This window comes from Scyliorhinus torazame, chromosome 2 (genome assembly GCF_047496885.1).
Source record: "Scyliorhinus torazame isolate Kashiwa2021f chromosome 2, sScyTor2.1, whole genome shotgun sequence".
Classification (NCBI taxonomy): Eukaryota; Metazoa; Chordata; class Chondrichthyes; order Carcharhiniformes; family Scyliorhinidae; genus Scyliorhinus; species Scyliorhinus torazame.
In genome coordinates, this window is record NC_092708.1 from 9,323,071 (window position 1) to 9,342,544 (window position 19,474).

The 19,474-nt window shown below is 53.7% G+C and overlaps 1 protein-coding gene across 10 annotated transcripts in view; it reads right to left on the reverse strand.

Annotated features, from left to right (window-relative positions):
• Window positions 1–19,474, reverse strand: part of tns1b (tensin 1b) — a 1,628,779-nt gene that overhangs the window by 47,330 nt on the left and 1,561,975 nt on the right. For 9 of the 10 annotated variants that reach the window (XM_072468574.1, XM_072468565.1, XM_072468590.1 and 6 more), the window contains 3 exons: window positions 12,758–12,844; window positions 8,682–8,813; window positions 576–668 (listed from right to left, as the gene is read on the reverse strand). In XM_072468574.1, the coding sequence (XP_072324675.1) occupies window positions 576–668; window positions 8,682–8,813; window positions 12,758–12,844 (312 nt within the window). The remainder of the gene's footprint in view (window positions 1–575; window positions 669–8,681; window positions 8,814–12,757; window positions 12,845–19,474) is intronic. The other variant, XM_072468585.1, reaches the window with a different exon arrangement.

The window sequence follows — 19,474 nt, forward strand, 5'->3', positions numbered from 1 at the left end:
CAGCAGCACGGTTCGATTCCCGTACCAGCCTCCCCGAACAGGCGCCGGAATGTGGCGACTAGGGGCTTTTCACAGTAACTTCATTTGAAGCCGACTTGTGACAATAAGCGGTTTTCATTTCATTTCATCCTGCCGGGAAAGCTGTGGGCGGCGCTGCACTGTCAGCACGAACAGAGGATCTCGTCACCGGCAAACAGTCGGAGAATTCTGCCCTCTCGATAGAACATCCCAGCATCCGATCTCCAGGCCGCACATTGCAGAGCCCACCACGCGCTGTGTGAAAGGGGGTTTCTCTCACATCACATCTGCGCCTTTTCCAAATCACTTTCAATCTGTGCCCTCTCGCTCTCGATCGCCTTACGAGCAGGAACAGTTTCTCCCTGTCCACTCTGTCCAGCTCGTCCTCCTGCAAGCCCGCCCCCCTCCCCTCTACCCATCACCTCCCTCCTCCCAAATACTTGTGTCCCCCTCCCCACCATCTCCTCACAAACCAGTCCTTCAGCAGAACGAAGCGACTCTGTCCAGCCTGTCTGGTCAGGGGTCTCGGAGTTAATGGTCACCATGACGCTACTCACCAAAGTAAGGTTCGTTGGGGCAACCCTTCAGCTTTACCCCCTTCGCGCTGGTTTCAATGAGGAAATGTCGAACAAGCTCATTGGTGATGTCGCCTAGGAAACAGGAAACATTCTGTTGGTGATTTATTCGTTGCCCCAAGTGACTGGGGAGAAATAGCCGTCTGGTTCACATGAAGATCATCAAAACTCATTCCAAACAATGGAGTCCTTCGCTCCGCACAAACCCTCAGGTCTCACCTCCAACACTCAGTGTTCACACATCCTGAGCTCATCTTCGCGACGCTGTCATCTGGATGGATGTCGTAGTCTTCACAGAGACCACACTAGCTAATTTCTCAAACAAAGTTAACATTTATTCACACTACTTAAATTAAGTTCGACCACTTACTCCTGTAGTAAACAATAATTATAGTAACCCACACTCTGCAAACACTAGTCTCTACACTTTGACTCTCACGGTACTCTATCCTCTCTCGATCTCGCTCCTGCACTCTACTCCAGCCTTCACTCTCTCTCCCAGAGGCCTCAGAGTCAGTGTTTTATATAGTACTGCACCTAGCTCCATCTAGTGGTTAATTGTAACATAACTTTAACTCTTTGCATGGTAAAGATTTCTATAATGTCGCACATCACACTGACAGTTAAGAGACCTCGCAAGTGTACACAGAGCCCAGTGCGTGTACACAGGCCCAGGTGAGTGTACACAGAGCCCGGTGCATGTACACAGAGCCCGGTGAGAGTACACAGGCCCAGGTGAGAGTACACAGGCCCAGGTGAGTGTACACAGGCCCAGGTGAGTGTACACAGAGCCCGGTGCATGTACACAGAGCCCGGTGAGAGTACACAGAGCCCGGTGAGAGTACACAGAGCCCGGTGAGAGTACACAGAGCCCGGTGCATGTACACAGAGCCCGGTGAGAGTACACAGGCCCAGGTGAGAGTACACAGGCCGAGGTGAGAGTAAACAGGGCCAGGTGAGTATACATAGTGTCCGGTGCGTGTACACAGAGCCTGGAGAGAATACACAGAGACCGCTGAGTGTACACAGAGCCCGGTGAGTGGGCACAGAGCCCGGTGAGTGTGCACAGAGCACTGTCAGTGAAAGTACAGAGAGACTCGAGTGTCACAGGGAGAGTGTCACAGGGAGAGTGTCACAGGGAGAGTGTTCCGGGGAGAGTGTCACATGGGGAGTGTCACAGGGAGAGTGTCACAGGGAGGGTGTCACGGGGAGAGTGTCACAGAGGAAGTGTCACAGGGAGAGTGTCACAGGGGGAGTGTCACAGGGAGAGTGTCACGGGGAGAGTGTCACGGGGAGAGTGTCACGGGGAGAGTGTCACAGGGGGAGTGTCACAGGGAGAGTGTCACGGGGAGAGTGTCACGGGGAGAGTGTCACAGGGGGTGTGTCACAGGGAGAGTGTCACAGGGGGAGTGTCACGGGGAGAGTGTCACGGGGAGAGTGTCACGGGGAGAGAGTCACGGGGAGAGAGTCACGGGGAGAGAGTCACGGGGAGAGTGTCACAGGGGGAGTGTCACAGGGAGAGTGTCACAGGGAGAGTATCACAGGGAGAGTGTCACAGGGAGAGTATCACAGGGGGGAGTGCCACAGGGAGAGTCTCACATGGGGAGTCTCACATGGGGAGTGTCACAGGGGGAGTGGCACAGGGAGAGTGGCACAGGGAGAGTGTCACAGGGGGAGTGTCACAGGGAGAGTGTCACAGGGAGAGTGTCAAAGGGAGAGTGTCACAGGGAGAGTGTCACGGGGAGAGTGTCACGGGGAGAGTGTCACGGGGAGAGTGTCACAGGGGGTGTGTCACAGGGAGAGGGTCACAGGGGGAGTGTCACGGGGAGAGTGTCACGGGGAGAGTGTCACGGGGAGAGAGTCACGGGGAGAGAGTCACGGGGAGAGAGTCACGGGGAGAGTGTCACAGGGGGAGTGTCACAGGGAGAGTGTCACAGGGAGAGTATCACAGGGAGAGTGTCACAGGGAGAGTATCACAGGGGGAGTGCCACAGGGAGAGTCTCACATGGGGAGTCTCACATGGGGAGTGTCACAGGGGGAGTGGCACAGGGAGAGTGTCACAGGGAGAGTGTCACAGGGGGAGTGTCACAGGGAGAGTGTCAAAGGGAGAGTGTCACAAGGAGAGTGTCACAGGGAGAGTGTCACAGGGAGAGTGTCACAGGGGGAGTGTCACAGGGAGAGTGTCACAGGGAGAGTATCACAGGGAGAGTGTCACAGGGAGAGTGTCACAGGGAGAGTGTCACAGGGAGAGTGTCACAGGGAAAGTGTCACAGGGAGAGTGTCACAGGGAGAGTGTCACAGGGGGAGTGTCACAGGGAGAGTAACACAGGGAGACTGTCACAGAGAGAGTGTCGCAGGGGGAGTGTCACATGGGGAGTGTCACAGGGAGACTGTCACAGAGAGAGTGAGACAGGGAGAGTGTCACAGGGAGAGTGTCACAGGGAGAGTGTCACATGGGGTGTGTCACAGGGAGAGTGTCACAAGGAGAGTATCACGGGGAGAGTGTCACGGGGAGAGTGCCACAGGGGGAGTGTCACGGGGAGAGTGTCACAGGGGGAGTGTCACAGGGAGAGTGTCACAGGGAGAGTATCACAGGGAGAGTGTCAGAGGGAGAGTGTCACAGGGAGAGTGTCACAGGGGGAGTGTCACAGGGAGAGTGTCACATGGGAAGTGTCACATGGGGAGTGTCACAGGGGGAGTGTCACAGGGAGAGTGTCACAGGGAGAGTGTCACAGGGAGAGTGTCACAGGGAGAGTGTCACAGGGAGAGTGTCACAGGGAGAGTGTCAAAGGGAGAGTGTCAAAGGGAAAGTGTCACAGGGAGAGTGTCAAAGGGAGAGTGTCACAGGGAGAGTGTCACAGGGAGAGTGTCACAGGGGGAATGTCACAGGGAGAGTGTCACAGGGAGAGTATCACAGGGAGAGTGACACAGGGAGACTGTCACAGGGAGAGTGTCACAGGGAGAGTGTCACAGGGGGAGTGTCACAGGGGGAGTGTGACATGGGGAGTGTCACAGGGAGAGTGTCACAGGGGGAGTGTCACGGGAGAGAGTCACGGGGGAGTGTCACAGGGAGTTTGTCACAGGGAGAGTGTCACAGAGAGAGTGTCACAGGGGGTGTGTCACAGGGAGAGTGTCATAGGGAGAGTGTCACAGGGAGAGTGTCACAGGGGGAGTGTCACGGGAGAGAGTCACGGGGGAGTGTCACAGGGAGTTTGTCACAGGGAGAGTGTCACAGGGAGAGTGTCACAGGGGGAGTGTCACAGGGAGAGTGTCACAGGGGGAGAGTCACAGGGAGAGTGTCACAGGGAGAGTGTCACAGGGGGAGTATCACAGGGTGAGTGTCACAGGGGAGTGTGTCACAGGGGGAGTGTCACAGGGAGAGTGTCACAGGGAGAGTGTCACAGGGAGAGTGTCACAGGGAGAGTGTCACATGGGGAGAGTCACAGGGAGAGTGTCACAGGGGGAGTGTCACAGGGAGAGTGTCACAGGGAGAGTGTCGCAGGGGGAGTGTCACAGGGGGAGTGTCACAGGGAGAGTGTCACATGGGGAGTGTCACAGGGAGAGTGTCACAGGGAGAGTGTTATAGCGAGAATGTCACAGGGGGAGTGTCACAGGGAGAGTGTCACAGGGAGAGTGTCACAGGGAGAGTGTCACAGAGAGAGTGTCAGAGGGAGGTTGTCACAGGGAGAGTGTCGCAGGGGGAGTGTCACAGGGAGCGTGTCACAGGGAGAGTGTCACAGGGAGAGTGTTATAGCGAGAATGTCACATGGGGAGTGTCGCAGGGAGATTGTCACAGGGAGAGTGTCACAGGGAGAGTGTCACAGGGAGAGTGTCACAGGGAGAGTGTCACAGGGAGCGTGTCACAGGGAGAGTGTCACAGGGAGAGTGTCACAGGGTGTTTGTCACATGGGGAGTGTCACAGGGAGTGAGTCACGGGGGAGTGTCACAGGGAGTTTGTCACAGGGAGAGTGTCATAGGGAGAGTGTCACAGGGAGAGTGTCACAGGGAGAGTGTCACAGGAAGAGTGTCACAGGGAGAGTGTCACAGGGGGAGTGTCACGGGAGAGAGTCACGGGGGAGTGTCACAGCGAGTTTGTCACAGGGGGAGTGTCACAGGGAGAGTGTCACAGGGGGAGTGTCACAGGGAGAGTGTCACAGGGAGAGTGTCAAAGGGGGTGTGTCACAGGGGGAGTGTCACAGGGAGAGTGTCACAGGGAGAGTGTCACAGGGGGAGTATCACAGGGAGAGTGTCACAGGGGAGTGTGTCACAGGGGGAGTGTCACAGGGAGAGTGTCACAGGGAGAGTGTCACAGGGAGAGTGTCACAGGGAGAGTGTCAGAGGGAGGTTGTCACAGGGAGAGTGTCACAGGGAGAGTGTCACAGGGAGAGTGTCACAGGGAGAGTGTCACAGAGGGAGTGTCACAGGAAGAGTGTCACATGGGGAGTGTCACAAGGAGAGTGTCACAGGGCGATTGTCACAGGGAGAGTGTCACAGGAAGAGTGGCACAGGGAGAGTGTCACAGGGGGAGTGTCACAGGGAGAGTGTCACAGGGGGAATGTCGCAGGGAGAGTGTCACAGGGAGAGTGTCACAGGGAGAGCGTCACAGGGAGAGCGTCACAGGGAGAGCGTCACATGGGGAGCGTCACAGGGAGAGTGTCACAGGGGGAGTGTCACAGGGAGAGTGTCACATGGGGAGTGTCACAGGGAGAGTGTCACAGGGGGAATGTCGCAGGGAGAGTGTCACATGGGAAGTGTCACAGGGAGAGCGTCACAGGGAGAGTGTCACAGGGAGAGCATCACATGGGGAGCGTCACAGGGAGAGTGTCACAGGGAGAGTGTCACATGGGGAGTGTCACAGGGAGAGTGTCACAGGGAGAGTGTCACAGGGAGAGTGTCACATGGGGAGTGTCACAGGGAGAGTGTCACAGGGGGAATGTCGCAGGGAGAGTGTCACATGGGGAGTGTCACAGGGAGAGTGTCACAGGGAGAGCGTCACCTGGGGGGCGTCACAGGGAGAGCGTCACAGGGAGAGCGTCACATGGGGAGTGTCACAGGGAGAGTGTCACAGGGGGAGTGTCACAGGGGGAGTGTCACAGGGGGAGTGTCACAGGGGGAGTGTCTCAGGGTGAGTGTCACAGGGAGACTGTCACTGGGAGAGTGTCACAGTGAGAGTGTCACAGGGAGCGTGTCACATCGGGAGTGTCACAGGGAGAGGTTCACAGGGGGCGTGTCAAAGGGAGAGTGTCACAGGGAGAGTGTCACGGGGAGAGGGTCACGGGGAGAGGGTCACAGGGGGAGTGTCAAAGGGAGAGTGTCACAGGGGGCAATGGCAAAGGGAGAGTGTCACGGGGAGAGGGTCACAGGGGGAGTGTCAAAGGGAGAGTGTCACAGGGAGAGGGTCACAGGGGGAGTGTCAATGGGAGAGTGTCACAGCGGGCGTGTCAAAGGGAGAGTGTCACGGGGAGAGGGTCACAGGGGGAGTGTCAAAGGGAGAGTGTCACAGGGGGCGTGTCAAAGGGAGAGTGTCACGTGGAGAGGGTCACAGGGGGAGTGTAAAAGGGAGAGTGTCACAGGGGGTGTGTCAAAGGGAGAGTGTCACGGGGAGAGGGTCTCAGGGGGAGTGTCACGGGGAGAGGGTCACAGGGGGAGTGTCAAAGGGAGAGTGTCACAGGGGGCGTGTCAAAGGGAGAGTGTCATGGGGAGAAGGTCACAGGTAGAGTGTCACAGGGAGAGTGTCACGGGGAGAGTGTCACAGGGAGAGTGTCACGGGGAGAGGGTCACAGGGGGCGTGTCAAAGGGAGAGTTTCACGGGGAGAGGGTCACAGGGGGAGTGTCACAGGGAGAGTGTCACAGGGAGATTGTCACGGGGAGAGTGTCACGGGGAGAGGGTCACAGGGGGAGTGTCACAGGGGGAGTGTCACAGGGGGAGTGTCACAGGGAGAATGCCCATAATAGGCCCGAATTCTGTTGATCAATTCTCGACTCCAGTGTCATTCAACATTTCAATAAATTTGCAGACTTTAGTTTTCAATGTCAGAAACAGAAATGGAAATTCAGTAAATCCTTAATTCACAAAGCCTCGCAACCCTCTCTCCCAATATATTCATCAGTATTCCCTGTGACTCGGAACTCTGCTCTCCTGTCCAGGAACATTGATTCTCTGTCCCCTCCCACTCATCATTTCCCCACAATTAGCCTTGATTCCTGAAGTATGAAAATTCCCGACAGCGAGAAGTGTATTCGTATCACTCCAATCCCTCCAATCCCGCTCTCAATTTCAGGGTGAGAGCTAGAACATAGAACATAGAACATTACAGCGCAGTACAGGCCCTTCGGCCCTCGATGTTGCGCCGACCTGTGAAACCACTCTAAAGCCCATCTACACTCTTCCCTTATCGTCCATATGTCTATCCAATGACCATTTGAATGCCCTTAGTGTTGGCGAGTCCACTACTGTTGCAGGCAGGACATTCCACGCCCTTACTACTCTCTGAGTAAAGAACCTACCTCTGACATCTGTCCTATATCTATCTCCCCTCAATTTAAAGCTATGTCCCCTCGTGCTAGACATCACCATCCGAGGAAAAAGGCTCTCACTGTCCACCCTATCCAACCCCCTGATCATTTTGTATGCCTCTATTAAGTCTCCTCTTAACCTTCTTCTCTCTAACGAAAACAGCCTCAAGTCCCTCAGCCTTTCCTCATAAGACCTTCCCTCCATACCAGGCAACATTCTGGTAAATCTCCTCTGCACCCTTTCCAATGCTTCCACACCCTTCCTATAATGAGGCGACCAGAATTGCACGTGATACTCCAAATGCGGCCGCACCTGAGTTTTGTACAGCTGCAACATGACCTCATGGCTCCGAAACTCAATCCCTCTACCAATATGAGCTAACACACCGTACGCCTTCTTAACAACCCTCTCAACCTGGGTGGCAACTTTCAGGGATCTGTGTACATGGACACCGAGATCTCTCTGCTCATCCACCCGAGGCTGTTTAGCACAGGGCTAAATCGCTGGCTTTGAAAGCAGACCAAGGCAGACCAGCAGCACGGTTCGATTCCCGTACCAGCCTCCCCGAACAGGCGCCGGAATGTGGCGACTAGGGGCTTTTCACAGTAACTTCATTTGAAGCCTACTTGTGACAATAAGCGATTTTCATTTCATTCACTGCCAAGAATCTTACCATTAGCCCAGTACTCTGTCTTCCTGTTATTCCTTCCAAAATGAATCACCTCCCACTTTTCTGCATTAAACTCCATTTGCCACCTCTCAGCCCAGCGCTGCAGCTTATCTATGTCCCTCTGAAATTGTAGTGTCATCTGCAAATTTACTCACCCATCCTTCTACACCCTCCTCCAGGTCATTTATAAAAATGACAAACAGCAGTGGCCCCAAAACAGATCCTTGTGGTACACCATTAGTAACTGGACTCCAGTCTGAACATTTCCCATCAACCACCACCCTTGTCTTCTTCCAGCTAGCCAATTTCTGGTCCAAACTGCTAAATCACCCTGAATCCCATGCCTCCGTATTTTCTCCAGTAGCCTACCGTGGGGAACCTTATCAAACGCTTTACTGAAATCCATATAGACCACATCAACTGCTTTACCCTCATCCACCTGTTTGGTCACCTTCTCAAAGAACTCAATAAGGTTTGTGAGGCACGACCTACCCTTCACAAAACCGTGTTGACTATCTCTCATCAAATTATTCCTTTCCAGTTGATTATACATCCTATCTCTTATAAACCTTTCCAAGACTTTGCCCGCAAAAGAAGTAAGGCTCACTGGTCTATAGTTACTGGGGTTGTCTCTACTCCCCTTCTTGAACAAAGGGACAACATTTGCTATCCTCCAGTCTTCTGGCACTATTCCTGTAGACAAAGATGACTTAAAGATCAAAGCCAAAGGCTCAGCAATCTCCTCCCCAGCTTCCCAGAGAATCCTAGGATAAATCCCATCCGGCCCAGGGGACTATTTTCACACTTTCCAGAATTGTTAACACCTCCTCCTTATGAAGCTCAAACCCTTCTAGTCTTGTAGCCTGAATCTCAGTATTCTCCTCGACAACATTGTCAGTACCTTTCTTACTTTGCTGTGCGATGGTGGGAGGAGGGCTGGAGACCTTGATAGCCAGGCCATAGGCCCCCCGGAATGAGTGGCTGTCTCGGATGATGAAGGCTCCGGGATCACGGTCTCTCAACAGGCCAATCGCTGGAGGAATACAATTAGAGGAGGGATTATCTCAGAGTGACGGGAGAGTGGGGATGACAGAGGGGAGAGTGGAGGGAGAGGAAAGAGAGTGAGGGAGGGGAAGAGTGCATAGAACACAGAACAGTACAGCACAGTACAGGCCCTTCGGCCCACAATGTTGTGCCGACCATTTATCCTAATCTAAGATCAACGTAACCTACATCCCTTCAATTTACTGCTGTCCATGTGCCTGTCCAAGAGTCGCTTCAATGTCCCTAATGACTCTGACTCCACCACCTCTGCTGGCAGTGCATTCCTCACACCCACCACTCTCTGTGTAAAGAACCGACCTCTGACATCTCCCCTATACCTTCCTCCAATCACCTTAAAATTATGTCCCCTCGTGACAGCCATTTCCACCCTGGGGAAAAGTCTCTGGCTATCCACTCTATCCATGCCTCTCATCACCTTGTACACCTCTATCAAGTCACCTCTCTGCCTTCTTCTCTCCAGTGAGAAAAGCCCTCGCTCCCTCAACCTTTCTTCATAAAACATGCCCTCCAGTCCAGGCAGCATCCTGGTAAATCTCCTCTGTACCCTCTCCAAAGCATCCACATCCTTCCTATAATGAGGCGACCAGAACTGAACACAATATTCCACGTGTGGTCTAACCAGGGTTTTATAAAGCTGCAGCAAAACCTCGCGGCTCTTAAACTCAATCCCCCTGTTAATGAAAGCCAACACACAATACGCCTTCTTAACAACCCTATCAACCTGGGTGGCAACTTTGAGGGATCTATGTACGTGGACCCCAAGATCCCTCTGTTCCTCCACACTTCCAAGAATCCTGCCTTTAACCCTGTATTCAGCATTCAAATTCAACCTTCCAAAATGAATCACTCCACATTTATCGTGGTTGAACTCCATCTGCCACTTCTCAGCCCAGCTCAGCATCCTGTCAATGTCCTGTTGTAACCTGCAACAGTCCTCAACACTATCTACAACTCCCCCAACCTTCGTGTCATCGGCAAACGTACTAACCCACCCTTCCACTTCCTCATCCAAGTCATTTATCAAAACCACAAAGAGCAAAGGTCCCAGAACAGATCCCTGCGGGACACCACTGGTCACCGACCTCCAGGCGGAATACTTTCCACCCACTACCACTCGCTGTCTTCTTTCGGCCAGCCAATTCTGCATCCAGACAGCCAAATTTCCCTGTATCCCATGCCCCATAACTTTCTGAATGAGCCTACCATGAGCCTGGAGTAGAGGAACAAGAGGCGAGGGACAGAGAGAGAGATTGGTAGAGGATAGTAAAGATGGATAAGGCGAGAGGGGGTGGGAAGAGAGGACCAGTTGAGAGGGAGTGATGAGAATATGACAGGGTGGGGGAGAAAGGTCAATAATATATAGAAATATAACACAAACACGACTGGTTTTAGTCGAGGCGCAGCGTCCTGTCTGCATCGCAATGGTCTGTAGTGTGTCCCAGTTGGGAGAGTGTTACAATCTCAGCCCACAATGTGATCAGTCGGCTCTGTAGCCACTCTGGCTCTTCACAGACCCGCAGTGAAATGATGGTCTTCTTTAATGAACAATTACTGCCCCCCACCCCCACCACCCGCCCTCCTGCCCCCCCCCCCTCCCCCGCCCCCCCTCCCCAATCCCCCACCCCAGCCCTCCTGAAGGCACTGACTCAGCCTGAGTATTGTGAATCTGGGCATTAACCAAGAGCCACCCATAATCCCTGCCCCCAGCCCCTTATCCCGCTGATGGAGCCACTGAAGTGATGCCATATCGCGGCGAGACAAGTTGGGCGGCCAGTTCACTAACCGGCCCGCCTAACAAAGACCACAGTCAACAGTGCCACACACGAGGGCAGAGAGAAGGGACTCGCACAGAGCGCTTAGCGCTGCATCAGCCTCATCCTGCCACCAGAGGGTGGCAAATTTGAACCACATACAGGAGGTATCAGTGCAAACTCAAGCCTGTCTGATCAGTACCGAGGGAGTGCCGCACTGTCAGAGGGTCAGTACTGAGGGAGTGCTGCACTGTCAGAGGGTCAGTACTGAGGGAGTGCTGTACTGTCAGAGGGTCAGTACTGAGGGAGTGCTGCACTGTCAGAGGGTCAGTACTGAGGGAGTGCCGCCCTGTCAGAGGGTCAGTACTGAGGGAGTGCCGCACTGTCAGAGGGTCAGTACTGAGGGAGTGCCGCACTGTCAGAGGGTCAGTACTGAGGGAATGCCGCACTGTCAGAGGGTCAGTACTGAGGGAGTGCTGCACTGTCAGAGGGTCAGTACTGAGGGAGTGCTGTACTGTCAGAGGGTCAGTACTGAGGGAGTGCTGCACTGTCAGAGGGTCAGTACTGAGGGAGTGCTGTACTGTCAGAGGGTCAGTACTGAGGGAGTGCCGCACTGTCAGAGGGTCAGTACTGAGGGAGTGCTGCACTGTCAGAGGGTCAGTTCTGAGGGAATGCCGCACTGTCAGAGGGTCAGTACTGAGGGAATGCCGCACTGTCAGAGGGTCAGTACCGAGGGACTGCTGCACTGTCAGAGAGTCAGTGCTGAGGGAGTGCCGCACTGTCAGAGGGTCAGTACTGAGGGAGTTGTGCAGTGTCAGAGGGTCAGTAATGAGGGAGTGCTGCACTGTCAGAGGGTCAGTACTGAGGGAGTGCTGCACTGTCAGAGGGTTAGTACTGAGGGAGTGCTGCACTGTCAGAGGGTCAGTACTGAGGGAGTGCCGCACTGTCAGAGGGTCAGTACTGAGGGAGTTGTGCAGTGTCAGAGGGTCAGTACTGAGGGAGTGCTGCACTGTCAGAGGGTCAGTACTGAGGGAGTGCTGCACTGTCAGAGGGTCAGTACTGAGGGAGTGCTGCACTGTCAGAGAGTCAGTACTGAGGGAGTGCCGCACTGTCAGAGGGTCAGTACTGAGGGAGTGCTGCACTGTCAGAGGGTCAGTACTGAGGGAGTGCTGCACTGTCAGAGGGTCAGTACTGAGGGAGTGCTGCACTGTCAGAGGGTCAGTACTGAGGGAGTGCTGCACTGTCAGAGGGTCAGTACTGAGGGAGTACTGCGCTGTCAGAGGGTCAGTCCTGTGGGAGTGCAGCACTGTCAGAGGGTCAGTAACGAGGGAGTGCTGCACTGTCAGAGGGTCAGTACTGAGGGAGTGCCGCACTCTCAGAGGGTCAGTCCTGTGGGAGTGCAGCACAGTCAGAGGGTCAGTAATGAGGGAGTGCTGCACTGTCAGAGGGTCAGTACTGAGGGAGTGCCACACTGTCAGAGGGTCAGTACTGAGGGGGTTGTGCAGTGTCAGAGGGTCAGTACTGAGGGAGTGCTGCACTGTCAGAGGGTTAGTACTGAGGGAGTGTTGCACAGTCAGAGGGTCAGGACTGAGGGAGTTGTGCAGTGTCAGAGGGTCAGTACTGAGGGAGTGCTGCACTGTCAGAGGGTCAGTACTGAGGGAGTGCTGCACTGTCAGAGGGTCAGTACTGAGGGAGTGCTGCACTGTCAGAGGGTCAGTACTGAGGGAGTGCTGCACTGTCAGAGGGTCAGTACTGAGGGAGTGCTGCCCTGTCAGAGGGTCAGTACTGAGGGAGTGCTGCCCTGTCAGAGGGTCAGTACTGAGGGAGTGCTGCACTGTCAGAGGGTCAGTACTGAGGGAGTGCCGCACTGTCAGAGGGTCAGTACTGAGGGAGTGCCGCACTGTCAGAGGGTCAGTACTGAGGGAGTTGTGCAGTGTCCTCGCTAATATTATTCCCCCAGTGATTTAATTTTGAACTGATCAGTAACTGTGACTCCCCAGACGGACCCTGCATTATCTGGAGCTCTATCCTGTCCTCACATCTGAACAATCCCCCTTGTTCTGTCTGCCCCCCACTGCGATACAGGCGTTGCATATGTCCCCCACCAACACCCCCAGCTCCCCAGTATCCTGAGCGTTAATACGAGAAGTGCATTGTGTACCTTGCTCGCGGGAAATGTCCGGTTTGTACCAGTACTTCGATGTGTCCTGGACAAACTTCACATGGGCGCTTGTTTCTGGACTTCCATCTGGCAGAGAAAGAAAACAAAGAGAAAGTTATTTCAAACAATGATTCACCCGAGACTGGTGAATACTCCGGCCCTGGCAGACAAGATAGCCGACAGCACAATGTCACCCCCGGCAGACAGGTGGAATGGGCAGGACCACGGCACAGGGTCCAGATAAAAAAACTGGAGACAGGAACGAATACTGTCACATAGTTACAGTCTTAATCAAGTGTAAAATGTGAGGTTATTTACTCTACAAACTGTGTAGAGGGAGCTTTACTCTGTATCTAACCCCATGCTGTACCTGTCCTGGGAGTGTTTGATGGGGACAGTGTAGAGGGAGCTTTACTCTGTATCTAACCCCGTGCTGTACCTGTCCTGGGAGTGTTTGATGGGGACAGTGTAGAGGGAGCTTTGCTCTGTATCTAACCCCGTGCTGTACCTGTGCTGGGAGTGTTTGATGGGGACTGCCCCACTCTTTCCCATAGCCCTGTATCAATCCCCAACCTAATTCCACTGTCCCACTCTCTCCCCATAGCCCGGTATCAATCCCAAACTAATCCCATTGTCCCACTCTCTCCCCATAGCCCTGTATCAATCCCAAACTAATCCCACTGTTCCGCTCTATCCCCTAGCCCTGTATCAATCTCCAAACTAATCCCACTGTTCCACTCTCTCCCCATAGCTCTGTATCAATCCCAAACTAATCCCACTGCCCCCACTCTCCCACCATAGCCCTGTATCAATCCCCAAACTAATCCCACTGCCCCACTCTCTGCCCATAGCCCTGTATCAATCCCAAACTAATCTCACTCTCTCCACAGCCCTGTAACAATCCCAAAATTTATCACACTGCCCCGCTCTTTCCCCATCGCACTGTATCAATCCCAAACTAATCCCACTGCCCCACTCTCTCCCCTTAGACCTTTATCAATCCCAAACTAATCCCACTGTCCCGCTCTCCCCAAAGCCCCATATCAATCCCAAACTAATCCCACTGTCACGCTCTCCCCATAGCCCTGTATCAATCCCAAACTAATCCCACTGTCCCGCTCTCCCCATAGCACTGTATCAATCCCAAACTAATCCCACTGCCCCACTCTCTCCATAGCCCTGTATCAATCCCAAACTAATCCCACTTTCCCGCTCTCCCCATAGCACTGTATCAATCCCAAACTAATCCAACTGCCCCGCTTTCTCCCCATAGTCCTGTATCAATCCTAAATTAATCCCACTGCCCCACTCTCTCCCCATAGCCCTGTATCAATCCCAAACTAACCACACTGTGCACTCTCCCCAATAGCCCAGAATCAATCCCAAACAAACAACACTGCCCCGCTCTACCCCCATAGCCCTGTATCAATCACGAACAAATCCCACTGCCCCTCTCTACCCCCATAGCCTTGTATCAATCCCGAACAAATCCTACTGCCCCGCTCTCTCCCCACTGCCCTGTGTTAACCCAAACTAATCCCATCCCTCACTCTGTCACCATATCTCTATATGAATCCCAAACTAATCTCACTGCCCCACTGTCTCCCCATAGTCCTGTATCAATCCCCAAACTAATCCCACTGCCCGCTCTCTCCCCATAGCCCTGTATCAATCCCAAACCAATCCCACTGCCCCAGTCTCTCACCATAGCCCTGTATCTATCCCAAACTAATCCCACTGCCCCACTCTCTCACCATAGCCCTGTATCAATCCCAAACTAATCCCACCGCCCCGCTCTCTCCCCATAGCCCTGTATCAATCCCAAACTAATCCCACTGCCCCACACTCTCCCCATAGCCCTGTATCAATCCCAAACTAATCCCACTGCCCCACTCTCTCCCCATTGCCCTGTATCAATCCCAAACTAATCCCACTGCCCCGCTCTCTCCCCATAGCCCTGTATCAATCCCAAACTAATGCCACTGCCCCGCTCTCTCCCCATAGCCCTGTATCAATCCCAAACTAATCCCACTGCCCCACTCTCACCCCATAGCCCTCTATCAATCCCAAACTAATCCCACTGCCCTGCTCTCTCCCCATAGCCCTGTATCAATCCCAAACTAATCCCACTGCCCCACTCTCTCCCCATAGCCCTCAATCAATCCCAAACTAATCCCACTGCCCTGCTCTCTCCCCATAGCCCTGTATCAATCCCAAACTAATCCCACCGCCCCGCTCTCTCCCCATAGCCTTGTATCAATCCCAAACTAACCCCACTGCCCTGCTCTCTCCCCATAGCCCTGTATCAATCCCAAACTAATCCCACTGCCCCACTCTCTCCCCATAGAACTGTATCAATCCCAAACTAATCCCACTGCCCCGCTCTCTCCCCATGGCCCTATATCAATTCCCAAACTAATCCCACTGCCCCATTCTCTCCCCATAGCCCTGTATCAATCCCCAAACTAATCCCACTGCCCCACTCTCTCCCCATAGCCCTGTATCAATCCCCAAAATAATCCCACTGCCCCACTCTCTCCCCATAGCCCTGTTATCAATCCCAAACCAATCCCACTGCCCCACTCTCTCCCCATAGCTTGTATCAATCCCAAAAAAATCCCACTGTCCCACTCTCTCCCCATAGCCCTGTATCTATCCCAAACAAATCCCACTGCTCCACTCTCTCCCCATAGCCCTGTATCAATCCCAAACTAATCCCACCGCCCCGCTCTCTCCCCATAGCCCTGTATCAATCCCAAACTAATCCCACTGCCCCACACTCTCCCCATAGCCCTGTATCAATCCCAAACTAATCCCACTGCCCCGCTCTTTCCCCATTGCCCTGTATCAATCCCAAACTAATCCCACTGCCCCACTCGCTCCCCATAGCCCTGTATCAATCCCAAACTAATCCCACTGCCCCGCTCTTTCCCCATTGCCCTGTATCAATCCCAAACTAATGCCACGGCCCCGCTCTCTCCCCATAGCCCTGTATCAACCCTAAACTAATCCCACTGCCCCGCTCTCTCCCCATAGCCCTGTATCAATCCCAAACTAATCCCACTGCCCCACTCTCACCCCATAGCCCCTTATCAATCCCAAACTAATCCCACTGCTCCGCTCTCTCCCCATAGCCCTGTCTCAAACCCCAAACTAATCCCACTGCCCCACTCTCTCCCCATAGCCCTGTATCAATCCCAAACTAATCTCACTGCCCCACTCTCTCCCCATAGCCCTGTATCAATCCCAAACTAATCCCACCGCCCCGCTCTCTCCCCATAGCCCTGTATCAATCCCAAACTAATCCCACTGCCCCACTCTCTCCCCATAACCCTCTATCAATCCCAAACTAATCCCACTGCCGCGCTCTCTCCCCATAGCCTTGTATCAATCCCAAACTAATCCCACTGCCCCGCTCTCTCCCCATAGCCCTGTATCAATCCCAAACTAATCCCACTGCCCCACTCTCTCCCCATAGAACTGTATCAGTCCCAAACTAATCCCACTGCCCCGCTCTCTCCCCATGGCCCTGTATCAATTCCCAAACTAATCCCACTGCCCCACTCTCTCGCCATAGCCCTGTTTCAATCCCCAAACTAATCCCACTGCCCCCTTCTCTCCCCATAGCCCTGTGTCAATCCCAAACTAATCCCACTGCCCCGCTCTCTCCCCATAGCCCTGTATCAATCCCAAACTAATCCCACTGCCCCACTCTCTCCCCATAGCCCTGTTATCAATCCCAAACCAATCCCACTGCCCCACTCTCTCCCCATAGCTTGTATCAATCCCAAACAAATCCCACTGTCTCACTCTCTCCCCATAGCCCTGTATCTATCCCAAACTAATCCCACTGCCCCACTCTCTCCCCATAGCCCTGTATCAATCCCAAACTAATCTCACTGCCCCACTCTCTCCCCATAGCCCTGTATCAATCCCAAACTAATCCCACCGCCCCGCTCTCTCCCCATAGCCCTGTATCAATCCCAAACTAATCCCACTGCCCCACTCTCTCCCCATAACCCTCTATCAATCCCAAACTAATCCCACTGCCGCGCTCTCTCCCCATAGCCTTGTATCAATCCCAAACTAATCCCACTGCCCCGCTCTCTCCCCATAGCCCTGTATCAATCCCAAACTAATCCCACTGCCCCACTCTCTCCCCATAGAACTGTATCAGTCCCAAACTAATCCCACTGCCCCGCTCTCTCCCCATGGCCCTGTATCAATTCCCAAACTAATCCCACTGCCCCACTCTCTCGCCATAGCCCTGTTTCAATCCCCAAACTAATCCCACTGCCCCCTTCTCTCCCCATAGCCCTGTGTCAATCCCAAACTAATCCCACTGCCCCGCTCTCTCCCCATAGCCCTGTATCAATCCCAAACTAATCCCACTGCCCCACTCTCTCCCCATAGCCCTGTTATCAATCCCAAACCAATCCCACTGCCCCACTCTCTCCCCATAGCTTGTATCAATCCCAAACAAATCCCACTGTCTCACTCTCTCCCCATAGCCCTGTATCTATCCCAAACTAATCCCACTGCCCCACTCTCTCCCCATAGCCCTGTATCAATCCCAAACTAATCTCACTGCCCCACTCTCTCCCCATAGCCCTGTATCAATCCCAAACTAATCCCACCGCCCCGCTCTCTCCCCATAGCCCTGTATCAATCCCAAACTAATCCCACCGCCCCGCTCTCTCCCCATAGCCCTGTATCAATCCCAAACTAATCCCACTGCCCCGCTCTCTCCCCATAGCCCTGTATCAATCCCAAACTAATCCCACTGCCCCACTCTCTCCCCATAGAACGTTATCAATCCCAAACTAATCCCACTGCCCCGCTCTCTCCCCATGGCCCTGTATCAATTCCCAAACTAATCCCACTGCCCCACTCTCTCCCCATAGCCCTGTTTCAATCCCCAAACTAATCCCACTGTCTCACTCTCTCCCCATAGCCCTGTATCAATCCCAAACTAATCTCACTGCCCCACTCTCTCCCCATAGCCCTGTATCAATCCCAAACTAATCCCACCGCCCCGCTCTCTCCCCATAGCCCTGTATCAATCCCAAACTAATCCCACCGCCCCGCTCTCTCCCCATAGCCCTGTATCAATCCCAAACTAATCCCACTGCCCCGCTCTCTCCCCATAGCCCTGTATCAATCCCAAACTAATGCCACGGCCCCGCTCTCTCCCCATAGCCCTGTATCAATCCCAAACTAATCCCACTGCCCCACTCTCACCCCATAGCCCCTTATCAATCCCAAACTAATCCCACTGCTCCGCTCTCTCCCCATGGCCCTGTCTCAAACCCCAAACTAATCCCACTGCCCCACTCTCTCCCCATAGCCCTGTATCAATCCCAAACTAATCTCACTGCCCCACTCTCTCCCCATAGCCCTGTATCAATCCCAAACTAATCCCACCGCCCCGCTCTCTCCCCATAGCCCTGTATCAATCCCAAACTAATCCCACTGCCCCACTCTCTCCCCATAGCCCTGCATCAAGCCCAAACTAATCCCACTGCCCCGCTCTCTCCCCATAGCCCTGTATCAATCCCAAACTAATCCCACTGTCCCACTCTCTCCCAATAACCCTGTATCAATCCCAAACTAATCCCACCGCCCCGCTCTCCCCATGGCCCTGTATCAATCCCCAAACTAATCCCACTGCCCCGCTCTCTCCCCATAGCCCTGCATCAAGCCCAAACTAATCCCACTGCCCCGCTCTCTCCCCATAGCCCTGTATCAATCCCAAACTAATCCCACTGTCCCACTCTCTCCCAATAACCCTGTATCAATCCCAAACTAATCCCACCGCCCCGCTCTCCCCATGGCCCTGTATCAATCCCCAAACTAATCCCACTGCCCCACTCTCTCCCCATAGCCCTGTATTAATCCCAAACTAATCCCACTGCCCCACTCTCTACCCATAGCCCTGTATCAATCCCAAACTAATCCCACTGTCCCACTCTCTCCCAATAACCCTGTATCAATCCCAAACTAATCCCACCGCCCCGCTCTCCCCATGGCCCTGTATCAATCCCCAAACTAATCCCACTGCCCCACTCTCTACCCATAGCCCTGTATCAATCCCAAACCAATCCCACTGCCCCACTCTCTCCCGACTGCCCTGTGTTAATCCCAAACTAATCCCACAGTCCCACTCTCCCTCTATTGTTTTGAAACTGATCCCATTTCCTCCCTCTCTGACTGACCGGCAAGGACTGCTTCATGCAGTGTTCTGAGGGGGTGATTCTGAAGTTGATCTCTGCGGCTGAATGATTTATGCCTCTGTTTATAAATATTGGAAACAGGTGGGGTCCATTTGGCCCTTCGAGCCTGCTGCCCCGCTGAATAAGAGCATGGCCAATCTGATTTTGGTCCAAATCCACTTTCCCGTCCAGCCTCTATCCGCTTTGACTCACTTGTCAGGAATGTACCTCCCTCAGCCTGTCGAGTGCCCTCAGGATCTGATCTATTTCAATAAGATCACCTGTTATTCTTCTCAGCTCCACTGGAAACAGGCCCAACCTGTCCACCTTTTCCTCATGAGAGAAAAGCAGGAATGGGTTGAATGAACCTGCTCCAAACTGCTTCTGGCATCCTTGTATCCTCTGTCAAATAAGGAGACTCAAGCTTGATGCAATATTCCAGATGTGGTCTCAACAACACCCTGCACAGCGGCTGGAAAATGTCCCTTTTTTTATATTCCATTCT